This window comes from Prionailurus viverrinus, chromosome A1, assembly GCF_022837055.1.
Source record: "Prionailurus viverrinus isolate Anna chromosome A1, UM_Priviv_1.0, whole genome shotgun sequence".
Lineage (NCBI taxonomy): Eukaryota > Metazoa > Chordata > Mammalia > Carnivora > Felidae > Prionailurus > Prionailurus viverrinus.
Window position 1 is genome coordinate 180,031,088 of NC_062561.1, and position 25,307 is coordinate 180,056,394.

At 44.2% G+C, this 25,307-nt stretch overlaps 1 protein-coding gene across 2 annotated transcripts in view; it reads right to left on the reverse strand.

Annotated features, from left to right (window-relative positions):
- DOCK2 (dedicator of cytokinesis 2) overlaps positions 1–25,307 on the reverse strand; it is a 422,335-nt gene that overhangs the window by 19,614 nt on the left and 377,414 nt on the right. For both annotated transcript variants that reach the window (XM_047853312.1, XM_047853320.1), the window contains exons 35-44: positions 22,884–23,040; positions 20,946–20,986; positions 17,479–17,569; positions 16,627–16,746; positions 13,145–13,234; positions 10,977–11,081; positions 8,549–8,690; positions 3,842–3,923; positions 2,322–2,406; positions 716–802 (exon numbers count right to left, since the gene is read on the reverse strand). In XM_047853312.1, coding sequence (XP_047709268.1) covers positions 716–802; positions 2,322–2,406; positions 3,842–3,923; positions 8,549–8,690; positions 10,977–11,081; positions 13,145–13,234; positions 16,627–16,746; positions 17,479–17,569; positions 20,946–20,986; positions 22,884–23,040 — 1,000 coding nt within the window. The remainder of the gene's footprint in view (positions 1–715; positions 803–2,321; positions 2,407–3,841; positions 3,924–8,548; positions 8,691–10,976; positions 11,082–13,144; positions 13,235–16,626; positions 16,747–17,478; positions 17,570–20,945; positions 20,987–22,883; positions 23,041–25,307) is intronic.

Sequence of the window (25,307 nt, forward strand, 5' to 3'; positions counted from 1 at the left end):
CTCCAAACTGGTTATCACCATGACATTATTATATTTACTTTGACTTTTCAGTATGTCGTTCCTACTAGAATGTAAGCTTCATTGAAAAATCTTCAAGTGCTTGACATGTGTTAGGTACTTATTAAATATTTGTTAAATGAATAAAATGAATAAGACACCCTGAATATGTCCCCACTTTTTAAGTTTCCTCACAACCACCCTGGCCTTTCCTTGGCATCCTGGGAGCTGCAAGATCCTTAGCTGTTTGAGGACATGGAGACCCTGAAGTTTATTGAGATGCAAAAGACATTCAAACAATTGCAGTCTAGCCGGTGTTTTGCCTCTGTGTGATTGCCTCTCTCTGAGCCTCAGTTTATCCAACTATAAAATGGGTTCATAGCGGGATTCTTCAGAGGTGCCCTAAGTTGCTGCTGAGATAGAAAAATATGAGGACATGATTAAGTGGATGGTGTTCTAGGCTCTCTGCCTCCTCGCTGCACCCAACCACAGAAGCCCCCTTTCATCAGCTTTATTACAGGACTCTATGTAGGTTTCATTTCAGTTTACCTGATGCTTAAGAAAAAAATCTGAAAGCAGGTAATCCAGATGGTACCTCAGGTCCCTTCCTGCATTGGAATTCTAGCATTTCCCCAGTGGCCTTGAACAAAAGCTTGTCCCCTTCTTACAGTTAAAGGGCTCCTGAGATGTACTATTCCCTGAGGGCCTGTAGACTCACCTGGGACATTTGAACCACTTCAAACCAGCGCAGGATCCCTGGAAGCTTGTATGCAGTTATGAAGGAGGTTCTCTCGATCCACATCGACTGTCCCATAAGCAGGGGGTGGCAAGGGTAGAAAAGAAACACACTTAGGAAACCTGGCTATTAGAGAAGTTTGGCAAGAACCCAGCCAGGCCCCCAAACCTCTCATCAACCCAGAGCCTGAATAAATGTTGCAAGACCCAGAAACATACTCCCACTTTACCCTTAAGAATTCTTTCCTGATGTGAAGTTTAAGTTTTCCCTGGATTTAGGCCTGGTAAGTTTTAACCTGGGGTCTCTGAATAGTCAGAATTTTTAAGCAATAATGAATGCATCTATCTGCATTTTCTGGGGTGGAGGGGTGGTCACAGTGTTCCCTGCATTCTTTTTTTTTTTAATATGAAATTTATTGTCAAATTGGTTTCCATACAACACCCAGTGCTCATCTCAAAAGGTGCCCTCCTCAATACCCATCACCCACCCTCCCCTCCCTCCCAAACCCTCAGTTTGTTCTCAGTTTTTAAGAGTCTCTTATGTTTTGGCTTCCTCCCTCTCTAACCTTTTTTTTCCCCTTCCCCTCTCCCATGGTCTTCTGTTAAGTTTCTCAGGATCCACGTAAGAGTGAAAACATATGGTATCTGTCTTTCTCTGTATGACTTATTTCACTTAGCATAACACTCTCCAGTTCCATCCACGTTGCTACAAGGCCATATTTCATTCTTTCTCATTGCCAAGTAGTATTCCATTGTGTATATAAACCACAATTTCTTTATCCATTCATCAGTTGATGGACATTTAGGCTCTTTCCATAGTTTGGCTATTGTTGAAAGTGCTGCCATAAACATTGGGGTACAAGTGCCCCTATGCATCAGCACTCCTGTCTTCTGCACAACATATCATAGTGAAACTGGCAAAATACAAGGATAAAGAGAAAATTCTGAAAGCAGCTAGGGATAAACACGCTCTAACATATAAAGGGAGACCAATAAGACTAGTGGCAGACCTATCTACTGAAACTTGGCAGGCCAGAAAGGAATGGCAGGAAATCTTCAATGTGATGAACAGAAAAAATATGCAGCTGAGAATCCTTTATCCAGCAAGTCTGTTCACTACATTCTGAAAGGGCGAGTGGCTCCCAAATTTGAAGAATCAGTCTAAGGCAAAGAGCTGGGAGAGACTTAGAGCGTCCTCCTTCTGCCAGTCGTGAGAAGGGGAAGCACACAGTGGACACTGGGGACTGAAATCACTGTGTCTTCTTATTAGTATGTCCTGGAAGGTTTGACTTCATCAACACTCCTGCTTAGCCTGAGGGTCCCTGCCTTCTGGAAATGCCTGAGTGCCCTGTGGTTGAAAGGTACACCTCACACAAGGCCTGGATGGTATCTTGAAAGTGTAGAGGTTCAAGAAATGAAAACAAACCTGATGGAAAAGACTGGAGAATGGGTGTCATCGTATCAGTAGATGTTAGCTTTACTTCTTTTTGCTTTGGATCAAATGCCCTCCCATTCTGACATTGACGGACACCTGTTCTGGTTGGGATGGGTGGCCCTGGGGAATGATCAAGGCTGCTGAAGATACTCACGGCAAATTCATTCTCAGGGTCGACGGTCCCTTTGCGCACAGGCCGGGAGTAGTGGAACTTTTGCACGTAGTTGGATTTATAAAAGCTGCAAGACAGAAAGAGGCAGAGGCTCCTGGTAGCATGCCAGGTTGCTGACACAGAACCTGAGCTGACCTTGTGCTGTCAGGGGAGGCCCACTACAGTGAACTTCAGGTCTGGCAGTTAAAATTGTAGCATTTAAAATCATGTGCTCCTGGGGCGCCTGGGTGGCTCAGTTGGTTGAGCATCTGACTTCTGCTCAGGTCATGATCTCGAGGCTTGTAAATCTGGGCCATGCATTAGGCTCACTGCTGTCAGCATAGAGCCCGCTTCACATTGTCTGTGTTCCCCTATGTCTGCACCTCCCCTGTAGGTGCTCTCTACCTCTCAAAAATAAATAAACATTAAAAAATAAAATCAGGTGTTCCTTGTAAGGTGATTGAGAAGCTAAACAGGTCTCATGTCCTTTAAGAACACAATACCCCTTAGAGTACCAAGGAGTTGGAATTCTACCATTAATGCATACCTAGGTCATCATTTCTGTGACCTCAGTGAAGAATCTAGATATGCCTACGGTCCTAGCCTAATGTCCCAGGGATATCTTCCAAAGATTTCTTTAGTTATCCCAACCACTCCCCAAATCACTCTTCCTGAATCTCTGGGGAGGTTCTAACACTGGGGCCGGCAGGGCACGGTGCTAGCTGGATGGTTGTTATCTCTTGCCCCAGTGCCTGGCTGAAGAGGTTGCGGGGAGGCTCAGACCCAAGCTGAGCTATACCTGATCAGCCTTCTGCACTGGTGTGGGGCTGCTGGGACAGACTCCTTCTCACAAAGAGCTCCTGCTTCCCACTGTCCTACCAGAGGAGAGGGCTTTCTCTAAGGCACTTGAGGTGCTATACTGGGTACCCCGGGTCTGAGGAAGGTAAACTGGGAAGCTCCGAGGTGTGCCCCACAGGCCCCCTGCCTCATGGCCCCATCACTGACCTCACAATCTGCTACTGAACAGAGGGAGGGAGACCTTGCCTTTATGCTGCTTTCTCTACTGCCCCTTCATCATCGTCAGGACACATCAACTGTCAATGCACAAGCTCAACAAATGCTCAACAAATGAAGAACATGCTCAGTATGAGCACTGTCCCCGTCCTCACCCTGCCTGTTGCCTGCGCAGCCCACACACTCTGGCTATGCATTCCCTGGAACCACTCTGTCACCTGAGTGACAGGCTCTCCACCTCCAGTTCAATGAAATGTCATTGCTGCTTCCTGATATTTCACTGTGCCTTGTTCCTCCCATCTCTGGCTTCAGCCTTTTCAGGGACAGCACTCAGATTGCTAATTGGGCTGGAGGGGTCATTCTTTTCCCAAGAGGAAAAGAGATAAAAGGCTGGCTAAACCAGAGAAAGAACTGGGAGGGCACCAGGGCCTGTCCTGCCACCAGCTCAGCTTGACAGCTCCATGGGATTTTCTTCCCCATCCCTTCTTCCAATGAACTGTGGGTCTTACTTTATTATCTGGTCAGGCACTGGCTTATTCTTGAACCTTGGGTGTTCATCCAAGACAGGCTGGACGGTGAAACACTGGATGTCTGGGATTCCTGTAGTTAAGGGCTCACAACGTGTTATGGGCTGCAGGGACAGTTCCCAGTTGAGACCTCCCACGACAGCCCTCCTGGGGCCAAGATTTTATTGAATGACCTCAGGCTGCTGGCTGCCAACTAGATCCTAATGACAAGTTAGTAGTCATCATGGTCCTTATCAGAATTGCCTGTCACTTGTAAGCCCATCTCAGGGCTCAGCCCTTGCTAACAGTTGTTCAGTGGTCCTTAATCATCATTATCATTTCTATACTAACTGTAATACCATAATGAATTTATAGTTCTCAGTCAATTGCATAGCATATCCCCCATGGTCTCCTTGCATCTCGCCAATTCCATTCAGCAGTGTTATTAATGTAATTCTCCCCCCTTTATAGATGAGGACATCAAGGTCAAAGAGGCCAGGCGAATTACTGAAGGTCACACAGCTTGTGAGAACAGAACAGAGGTCTGTAGTTGGGTCTTTTAACCACATGCTTGGGGTTCTTTGACCCTAGACTGCTCCTCAGTGTGTTCCTTTGACCAGCAGCATCTGCATCTCCTGAAGCCTTGTTAGAAATGATGAGTCTGGGGGGCACCTGGGTGCCTACATCAGTTGAGTGTCTAACTTTGGCTCAGGTTATGATCTCACAGTTCATGAGTTCGAGCCCTGCATCAGGCTCCCTGCTGTCAGTGCAGAGCCTGCTTTGGATCCACTGTCCCCCCCTCTCTGCCCCTCCTCTTGCTTGTGCCCATGCTCTCTCTCTCAAAAATAAATAAATATTTAAAAAATTATAAGAAATGGTGACACCTACCTCAGACCTATGAATCAGTGTCTAGAGTTTTATAAGAGCGTCATGTGATATAGAGGCATCTTTAAGTTTGAGAAGCACTGCTTTAGAGCATGCAAATAGATATCATTTTGCATTCCAGCCCTGAAAATTTAAAAGTAACTGCTTGTGGCAGGATTTTGAGGCCATGTCCAGGCTGAGTGGGAAAAAGTTCTATGATTGATTAGTGATGCCTGCCATGGGTGCAGGCTATGGGAGCTTCGTCTGCCTATTCTAGACCTTTATTCATTTTAAACTGATAGCATGGCAATCCAAATAAACAAAACCAGTCATCACTGATCCCATCTCCTGGCCCTTTTTTTCCTTCCCGTGCCTTTGATGTCTCCTTTACTCATCTCTCTTCAGGTATCCAAGATCTCTAATCCCTTCATTCCACCCAATGATTACCACAACTCCAAAAACTCTCCCTGAGCCTGGAATTTTTGCCAACCAAGGAATCACAAGCTCTTCTTTCTGGCATTCAAAGTTTCTCTCTGGTTTCCCAAAAGATTCTACTATGCCCTTTGCTTGAAATATTTTCTCACATCACCCCCTCTTCCCGTGAGCCCTTGAGGCAAATGTCAAATACCACAGGCTCCATAAGTATTCAATTTACCCTCAGTCAGGTGTCGTTTCCTTCCTTTGACTCTCCACAGCATTTTGCCTATACTTAGGACTCTTATCTCTCCAGCTTCCTGTCTTTTCCCTTCCCAGACCCTCCCCACCAGACTGTGAGCTTTTTGATGGCAGAGGCTATGATTCTTTCATACAGAAGAAATGGCCAAAATATAATTCCAAGTTAAATTCAATTGTCCCCCTCTGATAAACTCACTCCATATTAGTATGCTGTGAATTTAATTGTTTTATCTCTGCAGAATATTTCCACATTAAATGAGAGTTCCTTAGAGAGAGAGAGAGAGAGAGAGACAGAGAGACAGAGACAGAGAGAGAACACAATGCTTAACATAAATAACAAACCTCACTGGAAGGATTTCTGTAATATTCAGAAAAACCATTTTCTTTTTCAAGCCATATAGCCAACAGCTCCCTTCTATGGGAAGGAAACCACTTTGGTTTCCACACCAATCCATTTATGTAGCAGCCAATCTATGGCTGCTCTCCCACTACAACAATAGAGTTGAGTAGTTATGACATAGAGACCACATGACTAACAAAGACTGAAATATTTCCTATCTGGTCCTTTATACAAAAGTTGGCCAACCCTTGTTCTAGAGAGGCTTCTAAGTCACATCCACTGATCTTAGCAATTGGCCTTGGACCAGGAGGAGAATCCAAACCTGTCCTGAGGAAACTAGTGACACCAGAGCCTTTAAATCATGCCCAGGAGGATGCATGGCTGGACTGTCTCACTACATGTTGAGTCTGTACATGGAACTGGGACCCCAAGGTTTGGGCAGGGGGAATGTGGGAGACAGGACACTCAACTAAGAGGCCTTAGCTTTCAAATGTCTTCCCCTACTTGGTTACCTAAAAGAGAAGACATGAGATGTGTTGCCCTTCCAAAACTGCTTGCTAGCTTTTCTACTAGTGAAGGTGAGAGGACAGAGCATTCAGAGCTCAGGTTTTGGCAACGAGGAGATCTGGGTTCAAACCCTAGCTCCATCAGTTTTCAGCACCTTGTGCAAGCTGCTTATATTTTTTGAGCCTCGGTTTTCTTATTTGCATATGCAGAGAGTAATAATACCCAACTCAGAGGATTACTATAAGGATAAAATGAAACAATGCATGAAAAATGCCTGGTACATGATGAACAGCTAATAAATAACATCCTGTTCTAATTTTAGTGGAAGTAATGGCATTATAGAAAGAATATACACTTTGAGACAGATCTTGGAGTTCAAATCTCACTTCCATAACTAGGTTTGTAACCTTAGGAAAACTACTTTACTTCTTTGCCCTACACATTCCTTCTCTATGAAATAGGACACACATAATACCCATCCCATAGAGTTATTTGGGGGTTAAAGAAATAATGGTTATAAAGCACTCAATCTATTCATGGCATGAAGAGGACTTTTAGCAAATGTCAACCCTTTTTCCTTTTCAACCTGGTTCCTGGTGCTACTAAATCAGGCCTGCATATGATGAGATAACCGAGTAACATGTAGTCTCCCTTCACCCCAAGCTAAAATGCCATGGAGCTATTCAACACCACGAGTCCACTTAAGAAGGGCCTTAGTGCTAATCTCCTGTCTCGCCTGTAACCAAAATCACATTTGTAACCAGTCAGCCCCAGGACTAGTTGCATTTCCTCTTGCAAATACCATGGTAGAGCAGGCATGAAGGGCAGGTGAGCATAATGAAAAGGTTACAGATGAATATGTATCACCCAAGGGAAAAATATTTGGATTAAGGTTCGGCAGACTTAGCAGACCAGCCATGCAACCTGTCAACCCCATTTTAAAGGATGTAACTTAATTTGTGCTACAGGGTGTGGCACTGGGAGCCAGGGTGGGCTAATACATCCCTACTCAGCCGTCTGCCCGATCCTTGGGTTAATGTGCTCTCTGCCACCAGGAGTCTTGCCCCCTGCCCAGTGTCAGCTCCTGGACCTATGAACACCTCACTGGCATCATCTCATATCCCCCATACCCTCCTCTGTAGACTTCAGTGAGCTGGCTCCCTCCCTGCATCCTTCCCTCCTTCTTTTCTTTCTTTATCTCTCTTTTCTCTCTCTCTTGTTTCCCTTTCCATTAATCAACAAGTATTTTATTATCATTACTTTTTTTTTTTTTTTTTTTTTTTTTTTTTTGCTTTGTGCTGGGCACGAGGGGAGATGGGGGGACTTACTACAGCAAACCAGGCAGTGCAGGTCTCTGCCCTCCCAGACCTTATAGTCTAGCTTATGTGGACCTTTAAAAAGCACAAAAGATAACAGATTGAGATCAAGTCTCTAAAGAAAACAGACAGGGTGTGAGATAAGAGGCTCATGGAGAGTTCAGAAAAGGCCGCTTTAGATGAGTGACCAGGAAAAGCTCTTCCAGGAAGTGACACCAAGTTAAGATCTGATGGGTAAGAAAGGGGTTGGGGGAAGGGCATGGCAAGAAGAGGGAACAGAAGATTCATAGGTCCAGAGGGAACCAGCTAGGTGTGTTTAGACAACAGAAACGAGGCCAGTGGGGACAAAGAGACGTGAGAAAGGGAAGGAAGAATCCTGGGGAGGGGGGCAGGGTTCAGATGGTGAAAAACCTACTTGCCTTGATCAGGAGTTTTGATCTTATTGTAAGAGAAGTAAGGTGCCATTCCAGTTCTTGGAAGCCACTGTGTTCCTTCCCACTCAAGGCCTGTGAGCATGATTGTGCTTCCCTCTGTCTGGGCCCTTCTCCCCACCTCCTGCTAACCTTTGGCTTGTTGCTAACCTTAGACATTACCTTCCTCAAGGAAGCCTTCTCTGCCCTCCCACAGTGTCCTGTATGGCTTCCTCTTGGCATTAATCCCATTTCTACAAATACATATTTAATGGTGCAATTAGTTGTTCACTGTCTCTTTTACTTGCTAGACTATGAGCTCCCTGAAGGCAGGACCACTTTGTGAGTGTGATCATCAGTGTCTTGCACAATGATTGGCACAAAGCCAGGGCTCTATAGTATTCACTATGAGAATGAATGAATGAGTGAATTAATCAATGAGCACAACATTTAGAATTTCGTGAGATGGATTCTTTGGATACCATACTAGACACTGACATTGGCACCACTGCAATGATTCTGGCAGCAGCTTCTAAGCTCTAAGGTGGGGCTCTGTGGGCCTCTGCCTGGCCCTGGCTGGGCCATTCTCCAAGGATACACTGGCCTGGGGCATTCTTCACGTCATCCCCAGGGGCAGAGGTTGTGTTCATCTTCTCTGCATTGGGGAACTGGCTCATCAGCTGCATCTGGAAATCTTCTCTTCGCTCATACTCCTTCCCTCGGTAGATGAACACTTTGTTCTGCAGAGAAATGACACCCAACAGAGATCTTAGGGCCTAGGCTTGGAAAACATGATGCAAGCAAAGCTGGGGGGCTTGTGACATGAGCACCGGCTCTGGTGACCTCCTAGAGATCTCTCCCCTTTCTGCTTCCCCACCACAGAAAAGAGAAGCTCAGCTCACAGACCTAGCTAGGTATACCATTTCTTTAAAAAGAATGATTCTAAAAGGAGAGGGGATTGTGGATGCTGAGAACTTTTTCAAACCGTCCTATGTATAAGTTCCAGAACTGTTCCTCACTCAGCTTTCAGTGTGTCATACCTGGTCTTCTGTTTGCATGACCACAAAAGGTCCCTCCTGCCTTTAATGAGCCATGTAGGCTGGGCCTGCAGGGTGGAAGGTACCAGTTTTTGGGTCCTTCATCACATAGGTCCTGGCTCTAAATCCATGAAAATACATTCTTTACCCTTCTTTGACTATGTTAGCCTTCTCTAGATCAGTAGTTTTCAAATAGGAGGTGATTTTGCCTCCTAAGGGATACTGGCCATGTCTGGAAATATTTTTGGTTGTCACAACTTGGGGGAGGGGGAGCTACCGGAACCCCGTGGGTAGAAGCCCAGGATGCCACTAAATGTCCTTTAATGCACAGGACGGCCCCCTTAACAAAGAACAACCTGATCTAAAATGTCAGTAGAGCTGAGGTTGAGAAACCTTGCTCTAGATCATATCTACCATCCGTGCCACCTCTACTGGCCTAGAAGCTCTTCAGTCTAAACCCACGTCTGTCACCTCTGCATGTCAGTGCTTCCAAATCTGGGTGATTGTCAGATGGGCCTAGGAGACTTCTAGAAGTTCAGATCCATAGGCCTTGCTCTAGACCTGCTGAAATGGAATCTGTGGGAGTAAGATCCAGAAATATGTGTTTTTAACAAGTTCTCCAGGGGGTTCTGATGTACAATCAGGTTTGGAAAGCCACCTCTACTCCAATGAGGAAACCCTCATTCTCTACCTCTTTTGCAGCCTGTGGTGCTTACTTTTGCGAGTCCACTCTGACTTCCCCATTGACTGGTAACAGTGAGTAACTTAGCTTCTCAACTAGACTGCAAATCAAGTAAGGTCAGAGATCAGATTTGCTGTTTCTTTTGAATGTCCCTGACTTTAGAATTGAACCTCAGGTTCACTGGATGGAGTCCTATGGGAAGGAAGCCTACAGCTGACCTAATCCAACTCTCTACATGATCAGTGAATAATCCACAAGAGCATTACTTCAGAAAGTATGCTCCAGAGGGGGGCCTGGGTGGCTCCATCAGTTATGCATCCGATTTCAGCTCAGGTCATGATCTCATAGTTCATGGGTTCGAGCCTCACATAGGGCTCTGTGCTGACAGCTTAGAGCATGGAGTCTGCTTCAGATTCTGTGTCTCCCTCTCTCTCTCTCTCTCTGCCCCTCCCCCACTTGTGCTCTGTCTCTCTCTGCCTTTCAAAAATGAATAAATGTTTAAAAAAAAAAAAGTATGCTCCAGAGACCCTTGAAGGTCCCTAAAACCCTTTCAGGGCCTCATGAGATCAAGGAGCACACTTCATAATAATGGTCAGTTGTTATTTGCCTTTTTCACTATCATTCTTTCAGATGTGTGGTAGAATTTTCCAGAAGCTGCATGATACGTGTAGTCTATCACTATAGACTAAATGCAGAAGAAAGTGTAAGTACCTTGCCATCCTCTCTTAATCTAAATATTAAAGAGATTTATAGAAATATATAGCAATCTCACTGTTGGCACACATTTTTTATGGGAAAATATAACTATTTTTTCATAATGATGCAAGTTATGTTAACACGTGACAGGTTAATTATTGTTATTGTTAAATAAATTGATAAATATTTTAAAATTTTCTTAGTTTTAATTTTGAATATGATAAATGTAGACAGCTAGAGTCTATCAATACAAAAGTTCATTGGAGACCTCAATAACTTTTCAGAGAGAAAAGAGATTCCTGAGCCCAAAAGGTCTGAGAACCAGAGCTCTACAGTGCTGGCAGGGTAGCAGAAGTCCACCGGCTCTCCTTGAACACCACACTCAAGAGATGGGGAGCTCGCTACCTCATGGGGCAGCTCTGTGTATCTATAGGAACATGGGGTAGCTGAGGGTGGTGATGATGGAGGAGACTGGGCATGTGCTGGGGGTGAGGGCAGCCCTCAGATGGAGGAGAGCACATAGTCTCAGTACAAGCGGATCCCTGAAGCACAAAGCGGCGGCTGAGAGGTCCCAGGCCCCTGGCCTGGGTCTCAGTCACCCACAAACTCACCCGCAGAAAGGAGGGAAATCCCTGGCCATAGTATCCAACAGCAAAGTAGTCTGGCTTGGGCCTGAGGATTTTCATGATGTTTTCATAGAATTTTGCCTGCTGGATCTGGAAGGAGAAAACTCACAGCTTGTAACAACATAGATATGTGTATCAAAAGCACATTCAACTCAGAGAGGCCACTCTTTTTTTTTAATTTTATTTTTTATTCTTTAAAATTTACATCCAAATTAGTTAGCATATAGTGCAACAATGATTTCAGGAGTAGATTCCTTAGTGCCCCTTACCCATTAAGCCCATCCCCCCCCCACAACCCCTCTAGTAACCCTCAGTTTGTTCTCCATATTTATGAGTCTCTTCTGTTTTGTCCCCCTCCCTGTTTTTATATTATTTTTGTTTCCCTTCCCTTATGTTCATCTGTTTTGTCTCTTAAAGTCCAGAGAGGCCACTCTTGAGAGACGATCATTATACCAGAACCAAGATGCCCACTGCACATATTTGCATATCTGTGGGTATGTCTATAATCATAATAGCAATGGCTGTATTCACCCTATACCAGGTTCCACGTTAATCACTCTACCTGCACCAGCTCATTTACTCCCATCATCCTCTTAACACCCCACAAGTTTCGTATGTCTGTTTTGCAGATAAAGAAATGTTTTTCGTATCTCATAGTGCAGCTAGTAAGTATGAAGCTGAATCCAGCCAGCTGTCCAAAGCCCCCACCTCGCCATGCTGCTCTCTCCTTCGGGCACACAAGGCATGTGTTTGTGGGGGTCTATGGATGCATAAATATCTCCAGATATATGTATCTTCCCTTGTATGTACCCTTGACGTATTTCATCAATTCTAATAGGTGTGCATTCTTCATATTTTAACATCTCTGAAAACAGTTTACATCTTACTTTACACCTGATAGCATCTTAGAATTGCTATTAGTCAGATAGAAATCATGACAAGGCACATACAAAAAAAGACTGCATCTCAGACTGATGGCATCTTAAATTTGATACAATATAGGAGATAAGTGTGCATGGACACAAGCCTGTGCAACATGGACTTGGAGAATGGGCATGCATGTACATCAACATGTGCATGAATGTGTACTGTGTGTATGTGCATGTGTGAGTACAAATGTGTACTAGGTACGTGTGTGCATGTGTGCTCATGAATGTTCACTGTGCGTATGCATGAATGTGTACTGTATGTGCATGCGTGTGTGCATAAATGTGTACCGGGTGTGTGTGTGCATGTATACACATGAATGTGTACTCTGTGTATACACAAATGTGTACTGGATGCATGTGTGCATGTGTGCCCCCATGTTTGCAAATATCTATGTGGATGTATGTGTAGGGTAGATATAAGTGTTTCTTGCTGTGACTACATATGTGTGTTTACATCATATCTTACACACAGTACAACCAGCTAACAGCCCAGCTGCTTTTAACAAGAATACTGCATTCAATACCCATCCCCCCCACAAAGAAACAATAAATCATCTCTCCATGTTTGGACTCTCATTTTATAGTTCCCTGGACAGAGCTGGACTAGCCTGTCAAAATAGGCTACCATGGGGCACTGGTGTCCTGGCTCTGAGGTGGCCAGGAAATATGTAGGAGGTGTACAAGTGGGGGAAGCAGCCCAAACGTTCTGCATTTTCTCTGCAGAGGCCACTTCCCCGCCAAGCCCTGGCATCTGCAGCACAAGTAGGCTAGGCTGGCTCCCCCACTCTCCACTTACCCACCCCCCCCCCACCACCACCAATCACAAGCACCGAGGAGCTAATGGGGAATGGCCAGATGGGGAGCATTTTAATGTGATTTATCTGTTAATCAGAAAGCACAAATTTGCGTTTTTATTTAATTGGCTTAGTGATTTGTAGCGATTTTACTGCAAATGTAGCACAGTGTTTATTGGGTGTGCAACGGCAGCAGCAGCCCCAGTGCCAAGCAGGTACTTACTACTCCATCCGGGAAACTGTCACTAATGAGTTTTCCCAGAATGCCTTCTTCTGGAAATATTCCCAACTGGAAGGAAAGCTTTCAGCACAGCCTTACTCAGCTCAGGCCCTACGTACACTCTTTTTCTGGTGTCCTGACCCCACCTGGCCTCCTGCTTCCTCTCCCCAGCCTCTCTGGGGAGCTGAGGCCCTGGGCACCCTGTCTTACCAGGTTCTGGCTCAGGAGCTCATAGTCAAAGATCTCCATCTCGTATTGTTCCGCCAGCTCCTTGCACAGACTGATGGCTTCTTCCCACATCTATAGGAAGGTCATGGACACAAAGGTTAGGAGGTACATCCAAGCTTGCAGAACCCTTGCTGAGGAAGGAACTCAAGGCAGTTTGATTCCTGGGACTGTACTGCAAGCCTCACTCCAGCCCAGGCCCGCCCCCATGCACAGCAAGCCAGGTACTTACCAGTGAGCATGACCCTTCCTCCGCCCCACTCTAGTTTCGTGGCAAATAATGGAGCAGCCAGAGACTAGGCTAAATGCTTTATCTGCATGCTTCTTGGGTCTTCACAAACACTCTGGGAGGTGTCTAGTAACAGCTGCATTTCCCAGGTGAGAAATGGAGGTTCAGACAGGCAGAGACATTGTCCTAGGTCACATGCCTAACCAAAAGCTGGGCTAGAATGCACACCTGGGTGTGACCTGAGAATTGTCAACTATAGACCTATTGTTGTACAGTAGATCTCTAAAACTTTCTCATCTTGTGTAACTGAAACTTTATACTTGTCACTGGGGTTATTTGGAGTACATGAGTGGGGAGGGGGGCTGCACAGAGGTAGCGGTGGAGCTGAGTATAACGAGAGTGATTAGAACTTTTTGTAAATAGGCATTTTCCATTTGAAAAAAAATCCTGGAAAAGCAAACCCTTTTCCTCTGCTCTGTCTTAGGCTGAATCCGATAGATCATCCTTCCATCTTAGACTGAAGGGGGTCGGGAGCCTCTGCAGAGGCGGGAGATGCAGAGTGGGCTGGAGATCTGGCAATCTCAAGGGACACCCATCACATTTCATATTCAGTTTAAAATGGGAAATGCATCTAAATGGAGAAGCTAGGGGAGGTGGGGAAGGAGAGAGGGGAGGTTGCCAAAATGTAGTGTGTGCTGTGTAGCAAAAATGCTCTCTCTGCATCCAAGCATAAAAATAAATAAAAGCAAGTGCCGAGTGGAGGAGCCACGGCTGTAAACCCGTGGACAACTTAGTGAGCAGCATAAAAATGCTTTATGTGCCAGGAGGAACCAAGTCTACAGGCCAGGCTGGGCTGGGGCTTTCTTTCTGTTCAGCCTGAACAAGAAGACGGTGGAAAAGTCCCTGGGCTGGGTCAGGGGACTTTTTGGCTCATGTGGAGATCTTTGCAAACTCTGTACCATAATCTGCCAGAAATGCCCTCACCAATGTGTTAAGAGACCACTAATGGGCCAGGGAGGGAGTCAGATATCTAGGATTTCCTCCTGAGTCTGCGTGTATGGCCACCAGGACCTCTGACAGTCACTGATCCCTCTGAATCTCATACATTGATTATTGAGTACCGGCTGGCTTCTAGGCATGGTATGGTATACAGTGATGAAATAGGCATAAATATGGGCAAGACAGTCTCTCCTGTCATGAAATGTACGTGGGCAAAGCATACACATAAATAGATGCAAGAATTGGGTTTTGAGGGATGTAGAGGAGTCCACAAAATATTGACAGATGGACTTGCAAAGTAGAAGGCTATTGTGTGTGTCTGGAGCAATAAATCTACATGAGGGAAGGTACGGGGAGAGGAGGTTAAAGGGATGCTCAAGAGTTTGGGCTTCATTCTGGAAGTTTCCACAGCAGTGGCTATTGAAGTGAGCTGTACCCATCTGCTCTCTCCTCTCTGCTCCCAAAGTACCTGGGCACTACTTTTCTCTCCCTCATTCTCCATTATTGCACAACACCAAAGGGTAATATGCAAAGAAGATCATGATTGGTTTGTCTGTTTTGCCAACTAGATGATAAGGTCCTTGAGATGAGGGATGGCATCTTTTTCCTCTCTGTTCAGCATAGGGTGAGTTGAACTGGATACATGGCAGAAGACAAAGCTCAACATGTCCTGTTGGGGCTTTCACACCGTGATGCACTGAATCAGCTGTAAACAAATAGTAAGCTCTGACTTGATGTCAGCAGGGCAGGAGGTTTCAGCAACGGCAGACTCACTGCCCTCAAGAGGCTTATAATTGTAAATTATAAAAACAGTGGTCTCCAACTGCTCAACTCCTGGGAATTTATAAGCCCTTCCACAGACATTACCTCATTCTGTCTTTCCAGGGAAGGTGGGGAGATCAGGCTAAGGCAGATACAATGAACTGCAGTGACAGAACAGATCAAAATTAAGTCCACTAAATTATGTCCAGATGAATAGTAAGAGGTCTTGTAATTCAGAGGAGAGGCAAAGCTGTCGGTAAGCTGGAGGACTCAAAAAAGGTTTGATGGAGGAAGTGGCCAATCAACTGGGGCCTTGAAGGCAGAGTAGGGTAATGATGACAGTTAAAATTTAAGAAAATATGACTATGTACCAGGTCCTATGTTAGGTGTTCTACCTGCATTCTCTTACATAATTTTCACAATACAACTAGGAAGTAGGTACTATTAGTATCATTATTTTGGATGGGAATTGGAGTGTCTAAGAGGTCAAGGGAACTGTAGGTGACAGAGGAGCAACGTTTGAAACCAGGCTGACTCCAGAGCCTAAGCACTTAGCCACATGCCACATCTCCTACAGGATGAATGGTTGCATTTGGGTTGGTGCTTCTTGAAGGTCCACTGGGGACTGGAGGATGACTATCAGTTGGTCTGGTTAATCTTCTCCCAACCAAACATTTTGTCCTTGTTGTTTAAAGATCAATGGCATCACCCTGTCATTCATTCATGTAATTCATTCACTTATTCAACATATATTTATTTGTCCCTGCATGCCAGGCTCTGCACTAACCACTGGACATTCAGCAGTGGACATGTCTTTGTGTTTGTGGCATTCTAAAATGACAAGCCAAACAATGAATGTAAAAACAAAATGAACAAGGTGATGTCTGATAGTGACAAGTGCTTTGAAGAGGCAATAAAGGTGACTCGGGGCAGGGGCGCTGTTTTGCCTAGGTTGGTCATGGAAGGTGTCCTTGAGGACATCTGAGCAAAGCTCTGAGCTCTGAGAGGGAGTCTTCCATGGAAAGCTATGGAGGAAAAATGTTCGAAGATGGGAAAAGCAAGTGCAAAGATGCTGATGTGGAAAAGAATTTGGCATACAGCATGGGGGCAAGAGGGAGCTGGCAGGGATGAAACAAGAGAAGCGGTCAGAAGACAGCTCATGTGAGGCCTCACAGGTCACAGACAGGATTGTGTACTCTTTCTGGTGGAATGTGGGAGCCATTTCCTGTATAGAGGATGATCTGCTGGAGGCACTAGAGGGAGCAGGCAGATTTCTCAGAACCCATTGAGTATCCAAGTGAACAATGAGGAGGCCCTGAATGGAGGTGGTGAGAAGGTGGAGCAAAGTGACCAGACTCAGAATTGGGAGGGAGAGCTGACCAGACGTGCAGATGGATGGGGTGCAGAGTATGGGAAGGAACCACCCTTCCCCATAGCCACGATCTCCACAGAGAGAGGGAGGACAGGGGTAAATTACCTTTCCTTTGTCAAAGTAGCCTATGATGATCTCATAGAGCGTCTCCTTCAGCTGCCGGTGAGTCTGGGGGTGCTGCTGGCCTGTCTGCATGACCTGCGATGTGCACTGCTCATCTGACCACTGAGGACAAGAGATACACCAAATCACCCGGGGCTGAGAGGGAGCCAAGGGGAGGTGTCTTCCCTACTTATGAGGAGCAGGAGGAAGCTCTGCACACATGTCTGTCAGCTGGCCTGTCACCCTGGGTGTGAATGGTCAGTCAGGGAGAGGCTGGTCTGTGGTTTCCATTGGGTAGTGTCTCCTGATTTTTGCCAATTGTGCCTTTTGGACTGTCTATTGGCTCATGTGTGTGGTTTGTAGGGATTTTCCTGGAACCCCTATAAGACATGAGCCCAGCTTTTCAAAAAGCCAAAGGAAATCCTTCAGAACACTGTCCAGCTACAACACTGTTTTCAAGAGAAAGAAAACAGCTCACTGGGCATGCTAATGATTTATAGGTGATGTTTGAATGTTATATAAAACTGTAAAACATGTCTCAGGGGGGTTATTGTTGTTGCTAAATGTGAAAGTCACTTGAAACCTTATGTGACCAGGAAAAGTAGTGCAGAACAGTAACTGGCCAAGTCAAGAGTTTGGGGACATAGCAAAACAAAATTTATTGGGCTAATTATTTTCCTTTTCCTTTTCTGTTTCCTTTTCCTTTCCTTTTCTTTCTTCCCTTCCCTTCCCTTCCTTTCCCTTCCCTTCCCTTCCTCTTTCTCTCTTTCTTCCCCCTGCTCCTTAACTCTTTAACTTGCTGTGAGGGCCACATAGAGATCCTAACACAAATCACCTTTATTGGAAGGACAGTACCTTGAGAAGCCAGGTGTGGAGAAGGAGTGTGTAGGCAGCCTCTGTGTAATTATCACAATCCAGATGAAGATCGCGGAGTTTGTACAAGTACCTGTTTGGGGGAAATATGCTAGGTTACCAGGGTCAGTGATAAGGAGGCCGGACATAGGGCCAAGTAGGAGTCAGACAGAACAACTAGGCACCTCTTGGGATCACAGAGGAATCCTCCATTGCTGATAACCAGCTCCACCCTGCATGGGTGACAACAGCAGCTGTTACTGTTTATGGGACACCTAGTGTGTGACAGGTACCAGGCTAGGTATTTTGAATGCCTTAGATCATTTAATCCACAAGGCAACCTTGTGAGATGGGTTCATTGAGAAAAGTATGGTTTGGAGAAGTGTGAAGTATCATCCCAGCTGGTATTCAACTTGATACTAAAGAATTCTGGCCAATGCAACATGACAAATAAGAAAGGTGAAATGAATAACTCATCACAAGTCTTGTGCTAATAATTGGAAGAGCTGGAACATGATCCCAGGCTAATTGTCTCCACAGCTCGTGCTCTGAACATTGTACCATTCCAGGAGAATGAACAAGCCACAGCACTATAAAGGACAGCTCTTCAGTGGGCTCTTGGTATAAAAGAAGTGCATTTTCTGGTAAGAGAAGGAAGTGGACCAGGGTCTCAAGATTAGATATTCATATGGAGACCTTGAGCAGTCAGTAAGGAGAATATACTATTCAACCAAAACCACATTCCTACCTTCTCTCCCTTTACAATGTGTGGTTCCAGTTCTGAACCCTGGGATGACTGCATTGTAAAAATACAGTTGTGAGCTATGTTGGGAAGAGAGATCTGTGGTACTATGAGAACAGGACTCATCTAGGTAGGGAGAGAAGGGATTTCTAGAGAAGTTCCTATGGCATGGCAGTTGAGCAAGGATCTAAAAGTGAGGGGATGAATGAGGGATGAAGATCCCAGGTAGAAAGATTTGCCTATTCATTCATCTAACAAATGGGTACTTCAGATATTATATCAGTTCATCCTCCCAGTCAACCTTTTATAGACAAGAAAACTGAGATTTATGTTAAAGTGCACAGAGCAAGAAATAGGTAGAACCAGGTTTAACCATCAGCAATTTCTGCCTCTATAGTCATGGCCATTCCACTCCACTCCCCTCCCTTTTTACCTTTTCTCTCATCAGTCAGTTATCAGTGAAATTATATGGGGCTTGCATGCTGGGAGTGTTGAGCTTGTGGTCTACCTTTAGAAGCCCCTATGTGCATGGCTGAATCCTACTTTATCTCCTCCTGCCCATCCTTCATCCTTTAGATCCTTAGATGGCTGGGTCCAAAAACCTTAGAGCATTCAGAAGACAGATTTACTCCTTTACTGGCCAAGGCACCCTCTCTTCTCCTTTGTCAGCTCAAGGGTTTGGTGATCTACTGCAGAGCCCAAAGGAAAACACCCTAATGGGCCTGACCAGGGATTCAAACCCAGGTACCTACATAGGCCAGATGCACAGCTTGAGTGATGTAGGCAGGGTGAAGTCTGCCTCAAGGGGGAATGGGGACAATGTCATGACTAGAGTACCTCAGATTTGTCAGGACAGGAGGAGGGCCCAGTGTTGCCATACCTTCTGAGTTTTTAGAAGAGGGAAATTTTTATTTTATTTATTTTATTATATTTTACTTTTTAAGCTTATTTATTTTGAGGGGGGTATAGAGAGAGGGGTACAGAGAGAATCTTAAGCAGGCTCTGTGCTGCCAGTCCAAGGCTCAATGTGGAGCTTGAACTCATGAACCATGAGATCTTGACCTGAGCTGAGATCAAGAATTGGACACTCAACTAACTGAGCCACCCAGGCACCCCGGGGAATTTTTATTTTTTTGTAAAATCTCTAGATTTCCAAATTTTGGCAACCAATTAAAAAATGTTTTTAAATACTGTGCCTGCCAAACAGAACAGGTTTTCAGACTATATCCTGTTACATTGTTTGGTTTAGGCAAATGCGGTTTTCCTAGATTACAACAGAACTCAAATCTCCAGAGCTTATGGAGATCTGGGGCTTACCATCTGTGTTGCTAAAATGGGAAGGAGAGAAAAGAGGTTGGAAGGATGGATCCATGTGCTAGACACTTTACCTATAGCATCTCATTTAATCCTCAAAACAGAAGGTAGAATGGAAACATTCTATAAAGGGAAACCTCAACCCAGAGAGACTGAGGGATCTTATACAGACTCGCCAAGAAGACAAGGTGAAAACCCCAGGCCCTTTGGACTCCAAAGCTTTGCACTACTATAATAAGTCATGTCTGGTGATGTTATAAATACTATCTCAGCTTAGGACAGCCTATGGAATTATCTCTTATCCAAATGATAGTTCCTATTCCTGGAATAATGCTAAACTAAGTACCTAAAAATATCTGCAATAATAGCAGAGTAGGTTCAGGCTTGGAGTCTCTGGCATTTGACAGAATGGGTCAAAAGACTTGAAAACGCTTGTTAACCTTCTGGCCAATTTCTCTCTGTGGCTCTTGTCTCATAAGGATATGAGCAAGCTATAACTTGGACACATAAGATATATGTCCAAGAATTTTGTCGTTGTGCTATTTATGATAGGAAAAAGTTGGAAACAACCTAAATGTTCAACAATATAGGATTGGCTATATAAATTATGGTATATTCTGGAAAGAAAATTTTATAGTTTCATTAAAAATGATGTTGAAATTCATCTGTTGACATGGAATTCTTGTCAAGCAAAGAATAAATTATGAGCAATATGATCTCATTTTTGTAAAAAATATGCAGGCATAGAATTCCATCTCTATATAAATATAAAAGGGTCTGAGAATATGTATGGATTATGAGAGTTTATTTCACTTTTTTTGGTCTATACTTTATGAGTTGTTTGTTGCTGTTGTTTTGATAGTAAGTATGCATTATTTTTGTAAAGAGTAAAAATAGCAATACAAAAAATTTGGAGAAAAGAATATGAGATTCTGAGAAAAAAATGCCCTCCCCCCAAAAAAACCCTTCATGATATATTCAAATAAATGTCTTTTAAATGCCTACAAGAAAATAGGTTATCATGCATCTTGGTATTTTTTTTCCTGTGCAGTTGGGCTGGCCAATGGTCTAACTACATGCTTCATAAACCCTAGAATTGGGCCCCATATGCTAACCCTTCAACAAATGCAGATATAATTCACCAGCTCGATCCATAAGATGGGTTAAGGAAACTATGGTCTGTGGATACAACAAAACAGCATGGCAGGTTGTAGAACTCCAAGTGGCATGGGGGGCTGCTTAGGAGAATGAAAAAAGTTGAATCTGGAGAGATTGATAGGAATCAGAATACACAGGGACCTAGCATCAAGAAGGTAAGTTTAAATTCCATCCTGAAGGCAGCAGGGAGCCATTGATGGATACTGAGCAGGAGAATGATATAGCAGATCTGAATTTTAGAAAACAAAAATCTTACCTTATGTACATCTCTTCCCGATTGTTATCCTTGTAGAAATTCTAGGTAGTGGAGGAAAAACAGTGGTGAGTGTTTTTCTTTGCAGAGTGGCAGGAGTAGAGGGAGTAGTGATGGAGACGTAGGGAAGACTGCTCTTTACTATCTGGGCTCTCTGAGATGGGAGCCTGGAACTTACTTTCTTGAATGCATCAAACACCCTTTCTAGGAGATTCTACCTTGAAAGCCACTCCCCTGATCCTTAGGCTATAAAGAGACAGAGGGGGTACCTCAGCCATCACATGTCAGGGTGCAGATGGGCTATCTGCTGCACTGAGAGGTGGGTTGTCAGGATTGCGGCAGCCCAGCTTGATTTTACAAGCTCAGACCCATTACTCAGAAGGAGTTGGTTGTTCTCAAAATAATAGCAGTAATCAGAGTTCTAGGAATAGTAACAGATTTCAGGGATAATAACGGATCACAACTCCTGATAGTACAGTGGTATGAGGAGTTACGATGAGACTCCACAGGCAAAGACATTTAAACTTGGCAATACCTGGGAAGCTCGACTCAAGCTCAGGGATCATTTAGACCAGTAGTGGTCCTGGGCTCTACCACCAGATATCCTAATCTCGTGCATTTGTAAATGAGCCCTTAAAAATTTTGAGCCAGGAGGTCATGATCTGACCCATGAGCTATACTTTGAGAAAACCCTGGTTTAACTCAATGTACCCATGTGTACCTGAGGCTCAGAGGGAGGAAGGTGATGTTCCAGGTGTTCCAGGGTACACAGTGGTTGGCAGAGACACCCGAGGCCTCAGCTCCTCTGACACCCTCCCCCCATCCTTCTTGATGCCGTGTTTACGCCCCACCAAAAGCTAGCAGGGTCTAATTGCTTGTGGATCTACCTGTCCCAAGGTCAGAGTCTGACTGTTGAAGGTCATTTTCTTCAACTCACTTCTGCCTCTCCATAGAGACAAATTGCTAAACTCCTGGAAAACCCCTCTTCCTGCTCTTTATGTAAATTGGGCCTGGTGGAATTATTAGCAATGAATTCCTTTCTGCTGTAATCAGGATATTTTAACTCCCCTTAGCATTTCAGAAAATCAATGGCAATATCTGGGCTATTAAAAAGAGAGCCCACTTAGGTTAACAGAGGCCACACAAAAGAACTATGGGACAGGATTTATATTTTTGGAGCATTGAGCATGGTGGGGGGGGGGGGGGTTGATATGATGGATGCTACATGGTCTTTTGGCCGGCTTCATTCATTTAAACCACTTTAGGGTGGGCTGATGTGGTGGTGTGGGGCGTTGCGGCTGATTCTACCTCTCATGACTGTACCACAGGACATGTGAACGGAGACTGTTCAGGAGACGGCTCTTGGCAGGTCATGCAGTATAGGGGTTAAGAGCCTGCACGTGAGATTAGCTGTTCTGGCCCATACTAATTTGCTGTAAATTCTGGTTATTAGATTATTCTGTAAGAGAAGGAAACTAACATGTAGGAAGCATTTAACCATGGCCCCAGGATGAATAACCTAAGAAATAGGTACTACTACTTTCTCTATGGAATGGATAAACCAACTAAGCCTTCAAAAAACTTCCTTGACTTGTCTATTCTATTAGTTATCAGAGATAGGAGAACCTATGGGCTATGAAACTCCAAAGCTCATACTCTTAACCCTTTTTTACTGCCACTTTCCTTCCATGTGATGTGTTAAGTACTAAAGAAAACACTCATTCCCATTTCATATATGAGGGAACTGAGACATGGAATGGTGCAGTTATTGGTCTCAAGACACAGAGCTAGCAGATGGCAGAGCAGGGATTCAATTCCACTTTTGTCTGCTTTCTGAAGCCCTTAGCACTACTTCCCTATCAAGAGCACAGTGAAACCCCAAACCAGGCCTGCCCCCAGGACTTGATGGGACCTTGGGGAGAGGTGGCTGACCCCACATACCAGCAGATTCACAGTGCAGCTCATGCGGTTGTCTTTGCTCTCGTCGGTCATCACACCCCGGTAATCAAGCAGCTTCTCCAGGAGGCCTTTGACCAGGTTCACAAAGTTTTCCACTGACTTGAAAATAGTCGGGTGCTCTGCAGCACATTCCATCAAGCTGTGGGCAGAGATGGCAGGGCAGTGAGCTCATGGCCAGAGGAGAAAGAGTGTGTTGAGGGGTGGGGGGGGGGGGGCATCACGAATGAATCAGTGAGTCTAAGTTGCCCTGGTTCATGTGTTGGCTCATTTTGCTCATTTATTCAATCATGTATTCATTTATATACTTAATTGTCTATACAGTTTAGCAAGCATTTAATTTTTTTTTGCCTACCATCAGAATGGGAAAAAAATGTCCAATGTGGGCAGCTGTCCAAAAAAATAGTGACTTCTACACATGGGGAAATAGTCACTTCTACACATCCACATTGGGAGTGAATCAGTACCACCCTTTGTGTGGCAATTTCCACAATATCTATCAAAATTGTAAACGTACATAACCTCTGGCCCAACAATTCTACTTCAGTGAACCTATTCTACAGAAATATTCCCAGAAGCATGCAAGGATTTATGATACTTACAAATTGTGTCTATAGTGAAATAGTTGAAACTATCTTAAATGTCTATCAGTAGGCAAATGGTTAATAAATTAAAGCATATTTACAAAATGTACTTCTATGAAGATACTATAAAGTATGAGAAATCAATATGCTTTGACACAAAAAGCTCTATAAAATGTACAGATCAGTGAGTAAAGTTTCAGAACAATATTTGTTTTTTATTTAACCAACTCACATAGAACCTACCATGTCCCAGGCATTATTCCAAATGTCTCACAAATGTTAACTCACCTAATCTCCCATCATAGTCTGATGAGAAAGGATGTTTGCAGATAGGGAAACTAAGGCACAGAGAGGCCAACTAACTTGTACAAGGTCACACAAGTTGTTAAATATCAATATTCTGGCTCTGGCATTTGTGAGTGGAAGTGCATGTCTGCATCATGTGTTTCTGTGTGCTTATAAATGTGCCAAATATGGCCCGGAAGGATAAACACCAAACTCTTAAAGGTGGTTTCTTCTGACAAGCAGTCTAGGTGGGGGAATAGAGAAGAGAGTATTCATTTTTTAAATTTAAATGTGCATATATTATTTGAAAATTCTACATTTTGTTATAATATTAATATTCTAAGTTTTAAAAGCAAAAATTAAAAAAAATGTGACATTACTTAAGCATCTATTAGTTGCTAGGCAATATGATAGGCATTGTGTGGGGTGGGGATGGAGAGAAAGATAAAATAAAAAAAGAAATATAAAAAAAAAGCCTACTTTCAGGAGGCCCACAGGCTAGGCAAGGAGAGACAGATGGATTAAAATTTTGATTAATGACTACTTTTTATTAATCACTTATTTTGTACCAGACACTGTACTAATCATTTTTTCTTTTTTCTTTTTTTTTCTAATTTTTTAATTCTAATCACTTTTTCTTAAGAAATCATCATAATAGGGGTGCCTGGGTGGCTCAGTCAGTTAAATGTCCAACTTTGACTCAGGTCATGATCTCATGGGTCATGAGTTCGAGCCCAGTGCTGGGCTCTGTGCTAACAGCTCAGAGCCTCGAGCCTGCTTCAGATTCTGTGTCTCCCTCTCTCTCTCTGGCACTCCCCCACTCACACTGTCTCTTTAACTCTCAAAAATAAATAAACATTAAAAAAATTAAAAAAAGAAATCATCATGATAATTCTGACTGGTAAAAAATTATTCCTCTCATTTTATAGAGGAGGGAATCAAGGCTCAGAGAGGTTAAACGACCTCCTGAAATCACTCTCCTAGTAAGTGGTGACCTTGGGAATCAAGCCAAACACTTCACTATTTTCCCACAGAGAAACATTGTGGTGTGTTCTCTGGCATCTTGAGTAGACAAGCATTACCCAGGCTACTATTTGTTTCTGGCTAATATCCCTGTGGCAGCTTAGGTCCCAAGAGTTCCAAGTAGGGAAAGGTGAGAAAGGCAAGGACTTCAGAGGGTCATTTCTTCCCAGAAGCCAAACCAGGCTGCAAGGAGGTGACACCTCAAACTGTGGTGTGATCAGACAAATCCATCTTCTCCGTGGGAGAAGCACCTGTTCCCTGGCTCTCAGTGAGAGACGCAAATTGCCCTGTGATTTAGGCCTGTCTGGCTCAGTCACAGCTGTGCCTGACTCCTTCTGGGACCGTCACTTCCAGCCCCGTTTCCCAAGCTAATAACAATGCGACAACGCTTTGTCCAGTGTTTGGGTGTGATTCCTCACAGCCTCTCAGGCAGCTCAGACCCAGAAGGTATCTCACAGCCTGAGGGCAGCCCAGACCAGTGGTTCTCAGTCCCTGCGACATGTTAGAATCTCCAGGG